The 18,925-nt window shown below is 38.1% G+C and overlaps 1 protein-coding gene across 4 annotated transcripts in view; it reads left to right on the top strand.

The window, feature by feature from the left end:
* LEF1 (lymphoid enhancer binding factor 1) overlaps nucleotides 1-18,925 on the top strand; it is a 135,345-nt gene that overhangs the window by 72,992 nt on the left and 43,428 nt on the right. For all 4 annotated transcript variants that reach the window (XM_025385596.1, XM_025385597.1, XM_025385598.1 and 1 more), the window contains exon 4: nucleotides 13,177-13,309. In XM_025385596.1, coding sequence (XP_025241381.1) covers nucleotides 13,177-13,309 — 133 coding nt within the window. The remainder of the gene's footprint in view (nucleotides 1-13,176; nucleotides 13,310-18,925) is intronic.

Raw genomic sequence — 18,925 nt, 5'->3', positions numbered from 1 at the left:
GATAGAGATTCGAGGCAGGTCGAAGGCATAGGAGTACAGAGTGGTGCCTTTGCCGAAGAAAGGGCACAGCCCTTTGTGAAATTTTGGCAGGATGACCACATCTCATCTGTAGGTTGTAGTGATTAGCACAACCTTACAGGTCCCTACACTGGAAGAAATCAGGTTAGTAGTAATTTTAATGATAATTGAAGTAATGTAATGACAGAATGCTCCTGCTCTGTGTCTTAAATCTGTTCTGTAAGCTTTATTGATGTTCCTTCAAATTACCATTTATGTTCTTTCAGATTCCCAGTGCACATTGCCATTAAACCAGTGTCCACCATCAGCAGTGTGGCACTGATCCATCTTAAAACTGATTCTTAAGATGTAAATAAGTCCTTTCATTTTTTGTTTTTTTGAGACGGGGTTTCACTCTTGTTGCCCAGGCTGGAGTGTAATGGTGTGCTATCATGGCTCACTTGCAACCTCTGCCTCACGGGTTTAAGTGATTCTCCTGCCTCATCCCTCCAAGTAGCTGGGACTACAGGCGCACTCCACCATGCCCGGCTAATTTTGTATTTTTAGCAGAGATGGGGTTTCTCCATGTTTATCAGGCTGGTCTCAAACTCCTGACCTCAGGTGATCCGCCTACCTCGGCTTCCATATGCAGTTCTTTCTTTTGCTTTCCTGACTTTTTTCCATAGCTGCTTTTAGCCACAGTGTCAGAACTACAAAATATTAGAGTGTTGAAATTCAAAGCTTTAGAACCCATGGGATCACGGGATCACTGGAGCTGGAAAGGGCATTGGAGATAATCATTCCCATACTTTATCATTTGTTGATAGCAGGAATCCAGTGCTCACACTTTACCATTTCTTGATAGCAGGAATCCAAGGCTCATGGGTCACAAACTCCAAATTGTCGTACACAGGATCTTGCCTACCCACTCCTCTCACTTGTGTTTACCATTCTTGCTACATACAAGAGTAGACTGTCTTGAGAACATTCTTCAGTAAGCCCTTAAATTATTTTTACTTCTTTACCCCTCTTCCTGAGATTCACAGTGGTTTTCAGAAATCCCTAAACTGATTTTCCTATTGTCTAGAAAGAATTTGTTTCTTGAGTGAATCTGCTGCAACGACAAAAGTGTCTCATCTTTCTCTATTTTAATGCTGTATTTAGCCCAATGTCAGCTTGTGTGCATTTGGCCTGGAAAACTGCTCTCTGATATACTGCCTCATGTCAAAAGCTGCATTAATTATTATTTAATGCACTTGTGAAATAGTCTCAGTTATTTGCTTTTTTTGTGTAAAATTTGTGTCTTATGGATAACTTTCTAAAATAATCATTTCAAGCATTTTACATTATGCCTTACATTAACTATTTCCTTGAGAAGTAAAAGGAAGAAAACACCTGTGAATCTTCTACAGATCTCTTCTCACTGCTGTGCAGTAAAGCTCCTCCTTGTATCCAGTGACTCAAACCCAATGCTGTCTAGGCCCGAGGCAAGGAACCAGGCAGAGTAATTAGGGACGAATGCCTGCACATCCCTCCAGTGTTAGCAGGAAGTGGGTCATGAAGCAGGTCACCCCAGGCAATGTTAAATGATGATCTTTGAAATTTTTCATCTGAAATAGTTTCAGACAAAGATCAAGATTATGATCCTGTTGTTTTTCAAAGAGAAATAAAGAAAAGAATTTTTCACCTAGTAATTTAGTAAGGGATCCAATGTTTGCCAGTGGGGTGCTGTTACATGTGAAACAATTAGCTCAAGGGAGAGGGGACTTTTCACATGTGCCAATTTCCATGGTATAAATAATCCTACCATGACCAATTTCAGGCTACCAACATGATAATAACAGGCTCTCAAAATTCCTGAAAATTTAGCCATCAGCTCTCTGAGCTAGAACAAGCCGCTCCTGGACACTACTGTAAATTCAGGATAATGTAGATTGCTCTTGGGAAAGGTATATAGATTAGGCATTCAGTATCTGTCTTGAGTTCTTCAGCATGTTCCCCTAAAAGAGATGGAAATAAAAATAAACTTCAGGAGGAAAATTTTCTATTTTTAATACATGGAACAAAATGGAGTTTATCTTTGATTTCATATCCACAGAAGTGCCCTTTTTCACTAGCAGAGAATAGCTGTTGTTGTCTTTGCTACTACAGTTTTCCATGGTCTATAGAATATTTCCTTTTTATAATTTATTAATAGAATTGAATGTCCTTTAAAAGGTCTTTAAATTTTGCTTCCTCTTCTTTGAAACAAATGTTTTCAGGGAAAATGTTCTCTTCTGGCTTGACTTATTTGAGAGCTTTAAGATGATGCAAAGTTACATAGAACCCAGTTTATGTAATCTGCTTTCTTTCTCATTTAAGTTTTCAGACTCAATTTCCAACTCATTTCAGCTTTTGTTTTTAAGTCTACAACAAAAGATTATTTTTTTTCTTGACTCATATAAATATATCCTGTGAATAGTGTTGTCTGCAGCATCATTTTTCACTCAAGATAAGCTCTGTTTTTTCTTTCTAGATTATGTGCTATGATGTGAAATGGAAAAGATAGTTACCTGTCAAGAAATGAGTTCATCAGTAACTTGTAACGAATCTGAAAATGTGTATTAGGTATTTGTAAAAGTTATCTGAGCTGACTGACAAGTTGAAGAAGTTACATATAACTGCCTCAAGACACACCATTTAATCATAAGGATCATTCTACCCTGCTTTTAGTAATTTTTTTTACACCATAAAATGAAAGGTTATAGTTCTGTACTAGTTGTCATATAAATATTTTTTGGTTTTAAATATATTAACTTTAGCATTAGGAGAAATATCTATTGTAGATGATGGGTTGATGGGTGCAGCAAACCACCATGGCACGTGTATACCTATGTAACAAACCTGCACGTTCTGCATATGTACCCCAGAATTTAAAGTATTATATATATGTACACATACATATATATAAACATACATATATACACACACACATATACACATATATATACACACACATATATATAGACTTGACTCTCAGTATGGGATATTGAAATGCAATATTAAATTACCAGCTCTACCACTTACCTTCTCTGATTTTCAGTATTTTTACCCATAAGTTTTCTTTTCCATAAAAGGAACCTTTGTTTTTAAAACGCCAATTTTTTTTTTTGTTTAAGTCAAATTGGAGTACAAGACGAAAAGGGGGCAATCCCACCTACAAATTTTTAAACTATAAGCAGAGCTGCCTGATGGAAATATAATGCAGATCACAACTGCAAGTAATATTTGTAGTAGTATGTTTTCTTAAGCTACATCCAAAGGTAAAGACAGGTAAAATTAATTTTAGTAATACATTTATTGAACATAATATGTCGAAAATATTATTTGAGCATGTAATCAATATAAACATACTGAGATCATTTACATTCTTTTCACACAAAATATTTGAATTCTAGTATGTATTCTACACTAATGGCATGTCTCAACTTGGACTAGCCACCTTTCAAGGGCTCGACCTAATGCCTAATGGCTATCATATTGGACAGCACAACTCTACAACACTATAGAATATCTTTAATGCTGATCTTACAGTGTAAATATCAAATTTACATGTTCGTAGAAAATGATTTGAGTTTTCCAATAACTTTAGCTCTCAATTTTATTCATACTTTTAGTCCCAATCTTACTGTTAGTAGCTGAACCCAATTAATTTGTTGCATTTTCCCCATTTGATTTCTGAAAGGCTCTTCAGAAGTTCTGTAGAAAGATGGGGACCCCTGTAGACATAAATGTTATCTTTGCACTTATTAAAACACCCAATTTTAAGCAGAGAATACTGTATACATATGGCACTTATTAAAATCAGAGAAGGCTTGGTAGGACAAAATCGTACACATAAGCATTTCTGTTACTGTTCTGTAAATCCTTCACACCTGATCTTAAAATAAGAATCAGTTTTACTTAAACTAAAATCAGGCAAATGCTTTTCATAGAAACTTAAGTGTGAAAGTCACCCCCTTTGAATAGGAAATAATTAGATTTAAGTCTGTTGGCTTCGCCTATGGAATTTTACACCCTCCATTTGCAGTCTGAACATATAAACAGATCATCTGCACTTCGCGTCTGGGTAGCTGTGGGACTTCTCTGACCTTGACCTTGGGCAGGCTGTAGCTTGCCGACCCCCGCAACCCCGCCACAGGAGATCTAAAGTCCGTATCTCAGGCGCGACCATTCGTCATTTCCTGCTGGACATTCTGCATGCCAAGGAGAGCTCTTCCACCCTCTAAACTGGGTAATAGAGAGGTGTGGCTGTGGTGGCTGTGGGAAGTCCCTCCCTCTTAATATGCCATCCCTGGGCAGTGGAGGCAAAGAGCCTTTTCAACCAACATGTCTCCAGACCAGCACCAGAAAACCTTGTTGAGTCTATTCAGGATTGGTGGCTGATGAGGTTCTGAGGAAATCTTTCTGGAATTTGTCCCCCGCTGAACCAACCCGCCCCAAAAGTGCCCTCCCTCTCTGGTTCTGGAGTCCCTAGGGTTGCCTCATGCTGCTTCCGGTCTGAGCTCTCTGCATGGTAGACAGAGAAAGCTTTTGCTCCTGACTTCTCACTCACCTTAATTGATTTGTTTACCTTGCATTATTTTCCAGTGACTTGCACAAATACTACTTTCATCAAACTGACTACACTTCAGCTTATTAATCATAATAAGTTATTATGCAGTGATTGGATTGGTAAAATACTTCTCTCAGAATAAGGCAGCAGATATTTAAAAATTTCTAGGTTTTAATTATTATGGGTACATAAATCGGTGTGGATATTTATTGGGTACATGTGATGTTTTGATGTAGGCATACAAGGTGTAGTAATCACATTGGGGTCATTGTGGTATCCATCGCCTCCAGCATCTATCATTTCATTGTGAGGAACATTCCAATTCCACTCTTTTACTTATTTTAAAACTTACAATAAATTGTTGTTGACTATAGTCACCCTGTCGTTTTAGCTATCAAAACTAGATCTTATCCTAACTGTATTTTTGCACTTATTAACCATTCCCACTCCCCCACCCCCCATCCCAAGCTGCTGGTAATCATCATTCTACTCTGTCTCCATGAGTTCAATTGTTTTAATTTTTAGCTCCCACAAATGAACGAGAATGTGATATTTGTTTTTCTGTGCCTGGCTTGTTTCACATAACATAATGTCATCCAGTTCCATCCATGTTGTTGCATATGCAAAGATGTCATTCTGTTTTGTGGCTGAATATTATTTCATTGGGTATATACCACATTTTCTCTATCCATTCATCCATTAATGGACACTAAGGTTGATTCCAAATCTTTGCTATTGTGAATAGTACTCAGCAAATATGGGAATGCAGATAGCTCTTTGATATACTGATTTCCTTTCTTTTGAGTGTACCTGGCAGTGGGATTGCTGGATAATAAGGTGGTACTATTTTTAGTTTTTTGAGGCAACTCCACACTGTTCTCCATAGTCATCATATTAATTTACATTTCCACCAGCAGTGTACAAGGGTTCCCTTTTCTTTACACCCATGCCACCATTAGTTTTACCTGTCTTTTGGATAAAAACCATTTTAACTGGAGTGAGATGATGTCACATGGTAGTTTTGATTTGCATTTCTCTGATGATTATTGATGTTGAGCACCTTTTCATATACTTGTTTGCCATTCATGTGTCTTCTTTTGAGAAATGTCTATTCAGACCATTTGCCCATTTTACAATGGGATTATTTCACTTTTTCCTATTGAGTTGTTTGAGCTCTTTATATATTCTAGTTATTAATCCCTTGTCAGATGGGTAGTTTGCAGAAATTTTGCCCATGCTGTGGGTTGTCTCTTCACATTGTTGACTATTTCCTTTGCTCTCCATCCCATTTGTCCATTTGCTTTGGTAAGGCAGCAGCTTTAAATCTAGGGATCATGGGCCACTTCTTTCCCTGTCCTCCCTTGTGCATACTGTAACTCCTCTGCCCCAACCCATTGATATGTGATTGTATTTGTGTATAAAAACATTTATACACAACTTTCATCTTATTTTTCATGTCTGTGATCCAGAAAAGATGAACCATTGGACTCTTGCTCTGCCCATGTCCTTCCACTGCGAAGTTTTCCATACCCCATAGAATCCCTGCACCACTACAGCTAGTGGTCCAGGCAGGCAGCTGCTGCTGCTGCTCCTCCTCTTCTTCTTCCTCCTCCTCCTCATCCTGTTTCTCTTTCTCCTCGTCTTCCTCTTGCCTCCTTAGAATCTGGTGAGAATCTGATGGTCCTTTCTTTTACTTATGCCCCATCCCTTTATTTGACCTCTGAATTAACCACTGTAATGCCGTACTTGTATTATTTTACCACTAAATAGCACAAGTAAGTAAATTGCAAATTGTAGTTTTAGTTTGTTTTTTGGCTCATTTATCTTGAATGACTCCAGTTCCTTCTCTTAATTTTCAAAGTATTTTCTTCAACATGAAAAATTAATGGAGTACTTAGATGATTAGGGGTGTGGTGAGGGTGTTGTGAAATCAATCAAATAATAGGATGTTGCAACTTTACATAATTAGATGTCATTTTCCCTTTACCCTGATCTTTTCTCAGCGTCTAACCTTAACCCCACTCCCTCTATTTACAGACTCCAGTTACTGAAAACAGTGGGTCTCCTTTTGGCTCCCAGAATGAATTATTTTCAGAGCCTTGTTTCCTTCTCAATAAAACAGAAATCTTAACACCTAACTTAGGAGTGGCTTTAGGATTAAATGATGTAGTGTTTGGAATTCATCACCTTACAGAGAATGTGGAGAATAGTGGGTTTTCCATGTTTTTTAAAAGGGAGCCCTTCCAGCATTCTGTTTGTAGTCTCATTGACTCTGGGGACATCAGTCTTCTCCCGGTGGTCCACTGTTCCTGTCCAGATGCTTTGTTGCAGTTGAGCCCACAGCTAGCCACATTCACTTGATTGGGGGGGTAGTTTGGAACAGAGATGGAGAGAGGAGCTGAGCACCAAACAGTATGGGGCAGGAAGAGCAGGGACTTTGATATCAAACAAATGCCGGCACAAATCCTCTCTCCACTAATTATTACTTAGCTCTGTGTTCAAAAAGACTCAGCCTTCTCATCTGTAAGTATGGGGGTAATAATACCCACTTACATGGATGAGTGCCAGAGTATATAAAAGCACTACTGTAATGACTGGTACTTACTAACTGTGCAACCCATGTGTTAATTCCTTTCCCTGTGATATGTTCCTTCCCCTCTTAAGAAAACATTTCAGTTGTCTGATGATAGTGCAGGTCTCTAGACCGTCCCTTTCCCTCCAGAGTTGGACTCGTGGACCATTTGAATCTTAAGAGCCTGGAGCCTCATTCTTACCTGAAAAATGCCAGCTGCATCACCACCAGTAGGGGGTCTTAGATTTGAAAGCCACATCAGACCTGAAGCAAGTGTTTGGCTTTGGTGAATCTTAGAAAATATTTCCAGTACCTTATTTCTGAGGTCTAGATATGAGAATCATGTATCCTTTTGGAGTAAATCTGCCTCTCTTTCTGAGAAGGCTTGAGAAGCTTAGATTCTCAGAAAAGGAGGGAAAGGCGCAACATGAAGTTACATGGCTTTATCTCACAAGTACCAGACTTCTGAAGTGTTTATGAAAAGCAAAAATGCCACCTTATGACAATCAAGGCCAGATGAAAATTCCTGAAGTGTTAAAATTCCCCTGGATTCAGTTATTACCAGAGGATTATTGATTAAATGCACAGCCAGTTGAAACTCAAGACCTTTATGCACAGCCAGATCCTGCACTTTGGGTTTAGTTTAGTTAGAACCTGGAGATGTGGAAAATGAAGACTAGCTACCCGGCCAGCAGGTTTCTCCCCCAGTTACTCCTCTTACCAGGAGGCCCCAGGCCTTAGCCAGTAGGGAGTTGAACCACCTTTTTAGTTCTTCCCAGAACCACATCCTCTGAGGCTAACAGCTTTCATGACACCTTCAATTCCTGCCAGCGGTGAGTGGGTCATTTCTGGGAATGCTGCTTTGGGGGTGGCTCTCAGGATCCCTAAGTGGCACCCACTTCGTGTCCACAGGAGGTGTGGGTTTTATTGGCTGTGATGCCAAAGAGGTCCTTACCTGCAGGGACCAGCCTGGGTGGCAGCCAACCAAGCTTCCTTGGAATGTTTTCCAGTCCTGGAGAGAAAGGCTGCAGTTGAGTCTCCATAGCTCTAACCACTTCTGCTGAGGTGCTTCTTTGTCTGAAGTGATTCCTGTGCCTGGGACAGAGACCACACACCCATTTCATAGATGTCACATGCTGTCAGGTGTGGCCCAGATGGTCACCTCAGTGTCCAAGATTTTATGAACTTGGCTTTCAGGAAGGCCACATGATGTACGGGTAATGAGCTTGACCTCTAGAGCCAGACTTCTGCATTTGAATCCTGGCTTGGCTGTTTGCTAAGGCACATACCCTTCAAGAATATTTTCTTCTCTGTGCCTGTTTCCTCATCTTTAAAAGGGGATAATAATAGTACCTGCCTCAAAGCTGTTGTGAGGATAAAGTGCTTAGCACACAGTAAGCAGTTGATAAGTATTAATTGCTATAATTACTATGTATTATGTGGGTAGGTTGGCCTGATGGTGATTTGCAAATTTAAGAAAGGGTTTCAAGCTTCTCCCTGAACAGCCATCCTTGATATTTTCTCCGTTTTTTCTTTTTTTTTTTTTTAAGTATCTACTGTTTTCATCTTTTCTTTGGCTCACCCACCAATCACCTGCCTGAGATTAAAGAATGTGCAGTTGGAATCAGAAACCAACGGGTTTTGGCCTCCTACTGCCTTGTGAGCTTAAACAAGTCACTGAACCTCTGAGCAGAAGTGGAGAATTTGGGGTGACTTAGGGCTGCCAGGTATCTTGTAAAGCTGGAGTACCCATGCATCCTGTTACCCTGGGATAATGAAACAGAGCACACATTAGGACTACCTGGTGATTCTTAGCTGGAAGCTAAGACTTACCTGATTGTATCTGTGAATGAAAAAACAAGGTGATTTTTATCCTTTTGCCCTCCTTCCCTCCCTTACAGCAAGATGTGTAGTAGGGAAAGCACCTGAGTAGGAATCGGGAGACTTGGGTTCTATTAAGTGAGGTACTTACTATGTGTACAGTACCCAGCACAGAGTAAGAGCCAAAAGGATCGAATTTCTCTGCTGCTTGATTCCACTGTATTGGGCAACCCAGGGGGTTCATTCCCATTGTACTCAAAGTGTCCCTGTGTTACTGGAGTTGTGTAGTGAGCAGGGCTGTACTATTTTGTACAGTAGTCCTGACTTGACCCATCCATTCCCTGATGACCTCTGTTTCTCAGCTTCCAGTCTGTAAAATTAAAATATGGAGCTAAAATAAGCTACTAAATGTACTTTAGGTTTCTTAGAGCTTAAACATAATACACAGGCATATTCTTAGATACATACTTTCTCCTATCACCAGGTTCATTTTCTTCATAATACTTGATGCTGCCTTTTCAGATTTTGCTTGTCTTTTTTTGTCCTTTACATATTCATTGTTTCCAATACCCACCCTCTGCTGCTTGATCCCACTTCCAGAGCCCCAGAAAGTAAACTGCATGAGTTAGAGACCTTACCTGTGTGTTGGTCATTGGTGCTAGAATAGTGCTTGGAACATTTTAGGTGCTTAATAAATACAAATGCACACGGGCATGTATAACTCTGCATATAATGTAGCCACTTAATTTGTCTACAAACACTTAGATAGTTGGTTGATTATTCTTCCCCTTACCTACTCCCCACAGGAAAATACATACCACATAAATGAATGGAATTAAGAATGGTTATACTGGCTGTCTCAAAACTTAACCAAAGTAGCAGTGCCAGGGTTCTCACTTTGTGTGTGCACATAGTGTCAAGGGGCAGTAACTCCTGAAATCAGAGGAAACCCGCAGATTTGTGGGCTGAGGACTCTTGACCGTGATGACAGTGTGCCACATATCTGCAGTGTAAGTTGGAATCCACTTTGTTCTGTTTATATATGTAGTGGAGATGGGTGGTGGGAAGCAAACCATAACCCTTGGAATTCTGCTCACACATGCTATTGAAATTTCATATTACTTTCATTATTTGGCCACAAAAATGGACATAATCCTTGTTGGCTTTAACACACCTACTAGTACTGCTTTTGCTATCCATCTTGCAAAATATAAGACAAGGCCAGGCTTAAATTAAAATCCTCGGCTTCTTATCTCCTTCCCACAGGAAAGCAAATCTGTGTTGAAAACCGTAAAATTAAGAGGAGAGCAAGGATAGCATAATTTAGCAAAAATTCATGGCACCAGATTCTGAGCTGTATGACTGGAGGGATAGGTCAGACATTAAGAAGATGCTGCCTGCTAATGCAAGTTCCTTAAGGTGGTGCTCTGGAAAAAAGAATATATCCAGAAGATTTCCGCAGTGTTTACTCTTTATAAGTACCCTAAGAAAATACCTTTATAGATTGTTCGGCAATTATGCTTATTTATGAGAATTTCAAAATGAAACTAAAAGCTATTATTCTAAAGTATATTTGAAATCTATTCATTTTAACATTTGGGTGTTGAGATTTATGTTTCCATTTTAAAAAGAGTTTATAATAACCTCCTCCTATCCCCATGTCTACCCACCCCCACTTCTAGCATTCTAAATTCCATGTATTTAAGAAGCTTATTCTGTTATTTGGAAAACTGCATCATTAACACTTGAAAAGCATTAAAAGATTTGTTTAACCTTTTACACATTTATATGCATAGATGTTTGTGCTGAGGTGTGTAGAGAAAAATCGTGTGGCTTTGATAATGGCGCTCTATTTAATATATGCCAAGAGCTATATGAGCTATGCAAGTTTTGCCATTAACGAAGAGCTGATAATTATAAAATAGCGAAAATCTAGTATGGAAATTGTATCATTTTCCAAAAAAAGTGTGATTTTTTTTCCTTTGCTTTTTTTTCCCCCCCCCTGTAAGTTTTTTTTTGGATGGAGGTTGTAATGATAGGGTATAAGGAGAATTACTAGGGTAATTATTTCTAATTTTCCTGAGGGGAGTCCTTCCCATTGGAGCCACATATTTTTTATGCCTAATTTGTAAAAAATATTAAGTTCAAAATTAGTGTACATCATGGGTAGAGCCACCATACACAAGTGTTTTGTGGGGGCCCTCTTAACCATTCAGATATGGACTTACATTTTAAGCAGTTCACATTGTGCAGTTTTAGGCACTTCCTCAAATTTTTAAAAAATATGAATATTTGCTTCAGGAGAAAACTGATTTCACATGCATTTTAGTCAATAATATTGTAAGATCTTACTAATTCAAACTAATTATGATGAAGACATGTCTGAACTAGTGAATTGAGCATAATGATCTGCTCAGTTTCTCTTAAATTCATGTTACCCGTTACTACAGTGTTTTCAAGTAGAAATTTTCCTGCAACTGCTTTAATTATTAGATTAGTTTAAAATCAGAAACAAACACCTTTAACAGGTATATAATTGCTTGGAGTCCCTTTTTATTTGGTGGAAGGGTTATTGGGTCTCTTTAAAATGATCCCCCTAGAGGAGTTGTTAATGGGTATAAAAATACAGTTAGATAGAAGGAATAAGTTGTAGTATGCACAGTAGAGAAATTGTAGCTAACAATAGATTATTAATAGCTAGAAGGGAAGAATTTTAATGTTCACAGAACAAAGAAAAGATAATGTTTGAGGTGATGGATATCCCAGTTATCCTAATTTGATCATTCTACCTTTTATAAGGATATCAGAATGTTACATATACCACAGAATTTCTATAGCTATGCCATATCAATAAAAATAAATAATAAATAAATAAGTGATTTTACTAATTAGGTTAAACCTACTTAAGTCTTCTTTATATTTTTTAATTACTTAGTAAGCACTTTTGGGTTGGGGAGGAACAACCTTAACTTTGTAACCAAAGTGATCACAGATTTCAAATTGATGAAGTCCAATTAGATAACTTGAATTAAAATGTGTGACTGTTGACTTCCAAATTAACAATAAAATGTTTGCAAACAAGTATAAGACATATAAAATGTGTTAAAATATACAATTTTAACAATTAAAAATATTATTAAAGCAGTATTTCAGTTGGACATGGTGGCTCATGCCTGTAATCCCAGCACTTTGGGAGGCCAAAGTGGATGGATCACGAAGTCAGGAGTTCAAAACCAGCCTGGCCAACATAGTGAAACCCTGTCTCTACTAAAATCACAAAAAGAAATTAGCTGAGTGTGGTGGCGGATGCCTGTAGTCCCAGCTACTTTGGAGGCTGAGGCAGGAGAATCACTTGAACCCGGAAGGCAGAGGTTGCAGTGAGCTGAGATTGCGCCACTGCACTCCAGCTTGGGCGACACAGTGAAACTCCATCTCAAAAAAAAAAAAAAAAAAAAAAAAAGGCAGTATTTCATGTTATGCAGTTCAACTCAAGATTGGAAATTCCTTTTTATCAATTAATATTTATGGAAACTAGAGAAACAGAAGATGAACTGAGGAGGACTAAAGCAGAATGGCTAGTCGTGTTTGATTGACAAAGCTGTAAAACTTGAAAGAATGGTGTAACATGGTTCTTAAAGATGTACAACGATAGAATTATGAATTCTATAAGCTGAGGGGATATCAGTATAGGAAATTTATATTTATTGGGTTTAAAAATTTGTCCTTCAAATTGGCAATATTTATTCACTTATTTGCTCATTGAACAGTTTTTTACTTTTTGTGCTAGACATATGTAATGAATACAAATGTTGTAAAACATTCGTAAATTTTGCTCTGATTCGCTCTTTATTGACTTAACTTGAGAAAATAATCTAAAAGAGAGGGTAAATAGATGTGTACCGAAATTCATGCCATATGGAAGAGTAGTGATCAACCTAAATCTCTGAAGAGGCACTGGTGAAATAACTGATAACTCATGAATATCAGTGACATATTCATATATTTGAGAAGTATTTACCATGGAAAAATTGAGAAAAATTCTAAAAGAGACAATTCCACTTGTCCAGGTCTGAAGGTGATTCTTGGGTTATGTCGATGACTGGTTACAGCTGCTATGTGATTTTTTTTCTTTGGGAGAAAAGACTGGAGCTGAGCATCCATATTAACTGTTGACCTTGTGGTTACTTTGCAGTCAAATAAAGTACCCGTGGTGCAGCCATCCCATGCAGTCCATCCTCTCACCCCCCTCATCACTTACAGTGACGAGCACTTTTCTCCAGGATCACACCCGTCACACATCCCATCAGATGTCAACTCCAAACAAGGTGAGAGTCCCTGTCTTTCCCAGCCTTTTTTGCTAAATGAAGAGCCAAGTCTCATCAGCCTGCGTGACCCTCCGGACGCCGGTGCTGCATATCACTGGGTGGATCAGAATACGTTTTTACAAGACAAGAGTAATTCATTTGATAGCAATTCTTTAGAAACACACAAGAATTTGTTACATGTATTATTCATTATTAAAAAGCAGAAGAAAAGCATAGCAGGGCCACAGGTGACAGCTTTGAAAATCTTTCACTCACTATGTAAACCAATAGATTGTGCAAATATACTAAAAATTCAGTACTCTACAATATTCATTTATTTCAGCATGTACAACATGTTGATGCTGGTAATTTTAAAATAGGAATGGGGAAAGTAGGAGATTTTTACTTCAGATGTTATTCTTTTGAATCTCTTTTGGTTATTCCATTATATCCCGATGGTGTTTCATCTTTTGTTATTTACCAGCACTAGGTTACATATTCTAAATAATCACTGATGTATAAAATCTCTATTTAAAGTCCAAGAATCATGAATCTTATTTTATGCCTCTGTATTAATATTTGCTTCTACTTTGTTTATAGAAAAAAATATATAGTACAAGAGGTCTGAAAAATTAAAACATCCTGTTTCTGCCTGATGTGTGCGAGTACGAGTTGGGAATAGGACGGAGAGCTCTGGTCCACCAAGCCTTCTGGTCCCATCACTCAGGGCAAACCTCAAGGGTGGATTTGCTCTCAGGGTAGCTCGTTTCTCTTTGCATGCACATGCACACTTGGACTTCATCAGGGTCTTTGAAAGTTCAAAATAAAAGATTTTTAAAAAAGTGAAGGCAGAGAATGTAAAGGGGTAAAATTTGTCCCTGCCTACATTTTACCCTTTTGTCCATCCCTTTCTAAGACTTACAATGGATAATAAAATTTAATGACTGTGTGAAAAAGAGTGGCATAGAGGCTGGGTGCTCTTTCCACTACTGGTGAACACTTCTAGATTAAATACTTAACACTTTCATCTCCCTTCATTGTTAAAACAGAATGCTTATTTGAGGACTTAGTTACTAGTGCACTAGACTTGAGTAGTCTGAGTACTTTGAAAAGGTGAGAATCACTTATACATACATTTCCAGATTTGCCTCTGTTTTATTTTTTATCCTCAGTCCTTCCTCCACCCTGCTTCCTTTAATCAAGAGCCTCCAAAAAATTAGGAATGTCCAAGAGTCAGGTCTATGGCTGTATAGTGAGAAAGGGAATTAAGATAGGGGTCTCAGGAAGCAGGCTGAGTTTGAGAGGGAGGACCCGTCTTGGTCGTGGTCATGGTGAATTTGAAGTGTCTGTGAGATACCCAAGGGGAGACAGGAGGTAGGCCACTGAAACGTGTGGGTCTCCGACCAGCGTCCGAGCAGGGTGTGTACGTCTGGGAACCTATTTAGTTGTTAATTATTTCTTTATTTAACAATTAAATAGTGCTTACCCTGTCCTAGGTCCTGTTTGAAACTCTTTGAAACATTAACTTTTTAAAAAGAATAATAAATCAATCATAGTTCAGTAGTTTTTCTTTCAAGAATAATAGGACAGTTCAATTTTTTAAAAAAAGTTAAGTTTATAACTGGCTCTCAATTGCAGTTATAGTTTCTCTTCTGTTTCCATCTCTTACTGCCACCCTACCTTGTTTTGAGTAATTGTAAGTTATATCATTGCTTCTCAAACTTTTTTTAAACAAACTCTCCAAAACTACAGAGAAGGGACTACTGGTCATCACCAGAAGTTGTCTGCTTGCAGTTTCTTCGGTCTTTATTTTGTTCTAAAGATTGGTGTGATTTTTGTATTCTGGTCTGTGCACTATTTATGCTTGTTTTAATATAAAGATCCTGTTTTATCCCGGGCTTTGTGTTCCTTATTATCATGTACTTCTGGAGATATATAAACTCCACTTTGAAAAAAGCACTCACTTTCATGATACTGAGTTTGTATCATTCCAGTTGCGTACTTTTGTTGCGAAGAAAATAAGCTTTCTAGATCTCTTGCTTTTAATTCTTTTTCTCTCCTGCCTTTTGGGATATATCATGAGCTCAGCTGGTTAGTGCATGATGGTACTGAGGCCAGAGCTGCTGGTTTCAAAGATCGTAATAGACTACTAGTTAGCTGTATCTTTCCCCAACCCCTCCACCTCAGCCAGAAAAAAGCAACCAAAGAGTATCATATTCACATTTTAACCCTAGGTAGAACTATCGCGTAAATATAAAATGTTTGCCAGCCGAACCCGTTCTCACTGGTGGAAAAACAACTCCAGGTTAATTTCCTATTAGGGAGCACATTAGTTTTCACGTGTGTGTAAGGGAAAGTATGTTAATGCCAATTTTCTTATTATGAGTCTGGTAAAAATATCAAAAGTAAAGCACTTTTAGGAAATCCTAGGTTTATATGTCTGTTTTTATCTATGTGTTACCCATTTTATCCTTACAAATGACAACAAATACTTATACTTTTGCACCAGGCACTTTTCCGTAGTACATATATTAATGCATTTATTCTTCACAACAGTCCTATTTTGATTTTATAAAAAAGTAGCAATTAAATAATTTCCTCAAAAATACATAGCTAGTGAGCAGTATATCCATATAGTCTGACTTCAGTATTATTTCACCTATGTCTATAGAAGTTACCTATAAAAGTTTAAAAATCTTAAAGGCTATGCTGAGTATATCCTCCAGCACATAGTAAGTGTTCAATAAATACTAGTTGAATAAATGATGTGAAATGGGCTGGGCACAATGTGGTTCATGCTTGTAATCCTGGGTACTCAGGAGGCTGAAGCAAGGATCGCTTGAGGCCAGGAGTTTTGAGGCCAGCCTGGGCAACAGAGTGAGACCCCCCTCAGCTCTAAAAAAATTAAATAAATAAAAAACAAACTTAAAAAAAATGATGTGAAATATGTCTTCAGTGGCATAGTAGTTGGTGGAGAGACACACACTTCTGAGACTCTTTGGAAATAGGATTTTTAAAGGACGGTGACCTATTTAGAAAACCCAGATCCACTTTCTGCTCACATGATGTACGCTACATCATGTATTTGCATGCACATGCCAAATGATGGAGGATATTGACCCAGCATATGGAATGGGTCTGTTTTAACACTTCTGACTTCACTTGTTTGTTTGTTCAGTTGGTCAGAAATATTAACTGAGAGGCTTCTCTGCAGAAAACCATGGTTTGATACATAAATTGGTAAAATGTGATCTTTTTCTCCAAGCAGTATATAAGCTCATATAGGAAATCATTTGCACAGACTAATAAAACAAAATGAAGAGCATCCCAAGTACCACATTAAAAGTACAAATAAAAAACTTGTAGATTCAAAGGAAAAGATTTCTCGGAGCTGTAAGTTAGAGAAAATTGCCTATGAGAAGAACATTTGAAAGAAGAGTAGAATTTCTATAGATAACAGTCAAACGCCTAGCATAGGACCTGCCCTCTAGCTCCTTCCTTCTTCCTTCTAGCAGAAGAGTGAAACCCAACTAGTTGGCATTTTTTGTTCTGTTGAATCACTTCTGAACAGTATCACTACTGCTGTGTTCTAAGCATGTTTAGAACATGGAGTAGCATGGAAAGTAAGAGTTTAAGCTTAAAGACATATGACTGCAAGCAAGTTACCGCTCTCTGTCCCAGTGACAAAAGTTCAGGACAGAAAACAGATTCCTTAACAGTCACTTAGCCTCTCTAGACCTCAATTTCCATGCCTGTGAAATAGAGAAATTAAAGTAGATAATTCAGGGCCGGGCACAGTGGTTCATACCTGTAATCCCAGCACTTTGGGAGGACGAGGCAGGCGGATCACCTGAGGTCAGGAGTTCAAGATCAGCCTGGCCAACATGGCGAAGCCCCATCTCTACTAAAAATATAAAAATTAGTCAGGCGTGATGGCACACACCTATAGTGCTGGCTACTCGGGAGACTGAGGCAGGAGAATTGCTTGAACCTGGGAGGTGAAGGTTGTGGTGAGCTGAAATTGCACCACAGTACTCTAGCCTGGGTGACAGAGCGAGACTGTCTCAAAAATAAAATAAAATAAAATAAAGTGAATAATTCAGGTGGTCTGTGACCGCTACGATTTTCAAGTACAGAACATTGAAATTTTCACTAAGTTTCTAATGTTTTTCAGGGTTGGTCAAGTCGTATTGCTTTGATTTTGTTTCCCCCGCGCCTGAGCAATCCCCTTACAGACCCTGAGATCTGGGGTGGTATCTGGATCTCAGAGTTAAGGGGACAGCAAATTGAAAAACCACCTCAGTGATTCTGGTATGTCAAGAATCACCACTGCAAACTCCCCCACCCCCCAAAAATCCTAGGGTAAAAAATTTATGTTCCGCTGTAACCAAAAGAGTCGGTATTTCTAACAAAAACAATTTTTTTAAATAAAGGAGATTTGAGACCATTATTTTAAAAACAGCAAAACATGAGATGATTTAAGGTAAGCCCTCTCTTGAGAGATTAAAGAACTTTTTTTCCTTCCCACCTACTTTCTGTAAGAATTGAGAAATAGTTCATTCTAACTTCAAAGTTGAATTAACACCAACTTTCAAGACAGCACTTCTTGTCATTCCCAATTTGAAGGCTTTTAATATCTTTAAGATACAAATGAAATTCCTAGGCACTTTAAATAGTAAAAAGCAGAATATTTAAGAAACATCTTCCACGTACTTGTCTAATTCCACAGATTAGCCAGTATGTGATATTTACGGTCACTAAACATATAATCTGAGTGTTAAACCTTGGAATTTGTGCTTGTATATGGAAGTGGTCTTTTAAAGCCATCATTAGCTACGTGAAGACACATCTGTGGCTTTTTTCTGTTCTGAATCACTTTCCCCCAAAAACATTGAATCTAAGTTTTTATATTTTACATTTTATGCATTTGTCTTGTCATTTTTTTTCTTCCGTACGTAGGGTAAGGTATAAAGGGATGTCACTTGGGACTGGGATTACATATAATCTTTAGGTGGTTTTCACAGTTTCAGGGCAGTGTACTCCAGGGAGTGTGAGCTCAAGAACCAATTTGGTGGCACTCTCATTTTCTGTGGAATTCAGCTAATCCAGAACAGCTTGACCTTGCAGCCCAGAGGACTCAACTCGATGAAGAGCTTAGACAGAGACCAAATGAATCATATCAAGTGTGACCATTATGGGGCTGAAGATGATTCCTAATTAATCTTTGATCCTCTGAGGTGTCACATTTCCCAAATCTGTGTGTCCATAAGGGAACCAATAAAAATACAAAAATGGCAATTTACCTAATCCTTGAACACCATGGCAAGCCATCTACTTATGAAGGGCTGTCATTTTCCATTCTACAAAAAAAATCATTCTCATTCTATACAAAACAATTGTCTACCATTTTCTTAAATAATGTGAAATATTGAGGGCAAAATAAATAATTTAAAAGTCTATTTTGATGATTGTATTACTAGCAGCATCTTTACTCCTTTTGAGTTCCTTGGGATAATACTGTCTGAAGGCCCAGTTTTCCCAGATGTTGAAATCTTGAGAAAAGCTAACAAATTGACTCCTGTTCTTTGGCTCTGGTGAATAAATATTGTTTCATTCTGAACCTTAAGTTTGAACGGT

Source organism: Theropithecus gelada, chromosome 5 (assembly GCF_003255815.1).
Source record: "Theropithecus gelada isolate Dixy chromosome 5, Tgel_1.0, whole genome shotgun sequence".
NCBI classification, from domain to species: Eukaryota; Metazoa; Chordata; class Mammalia; order Primates; family Cercopithecidae; genus Theropithecus; species Theropithecus gelada.
This window is presented reverse-complemented; position numbering and strand designations above follow the sequence as displayed.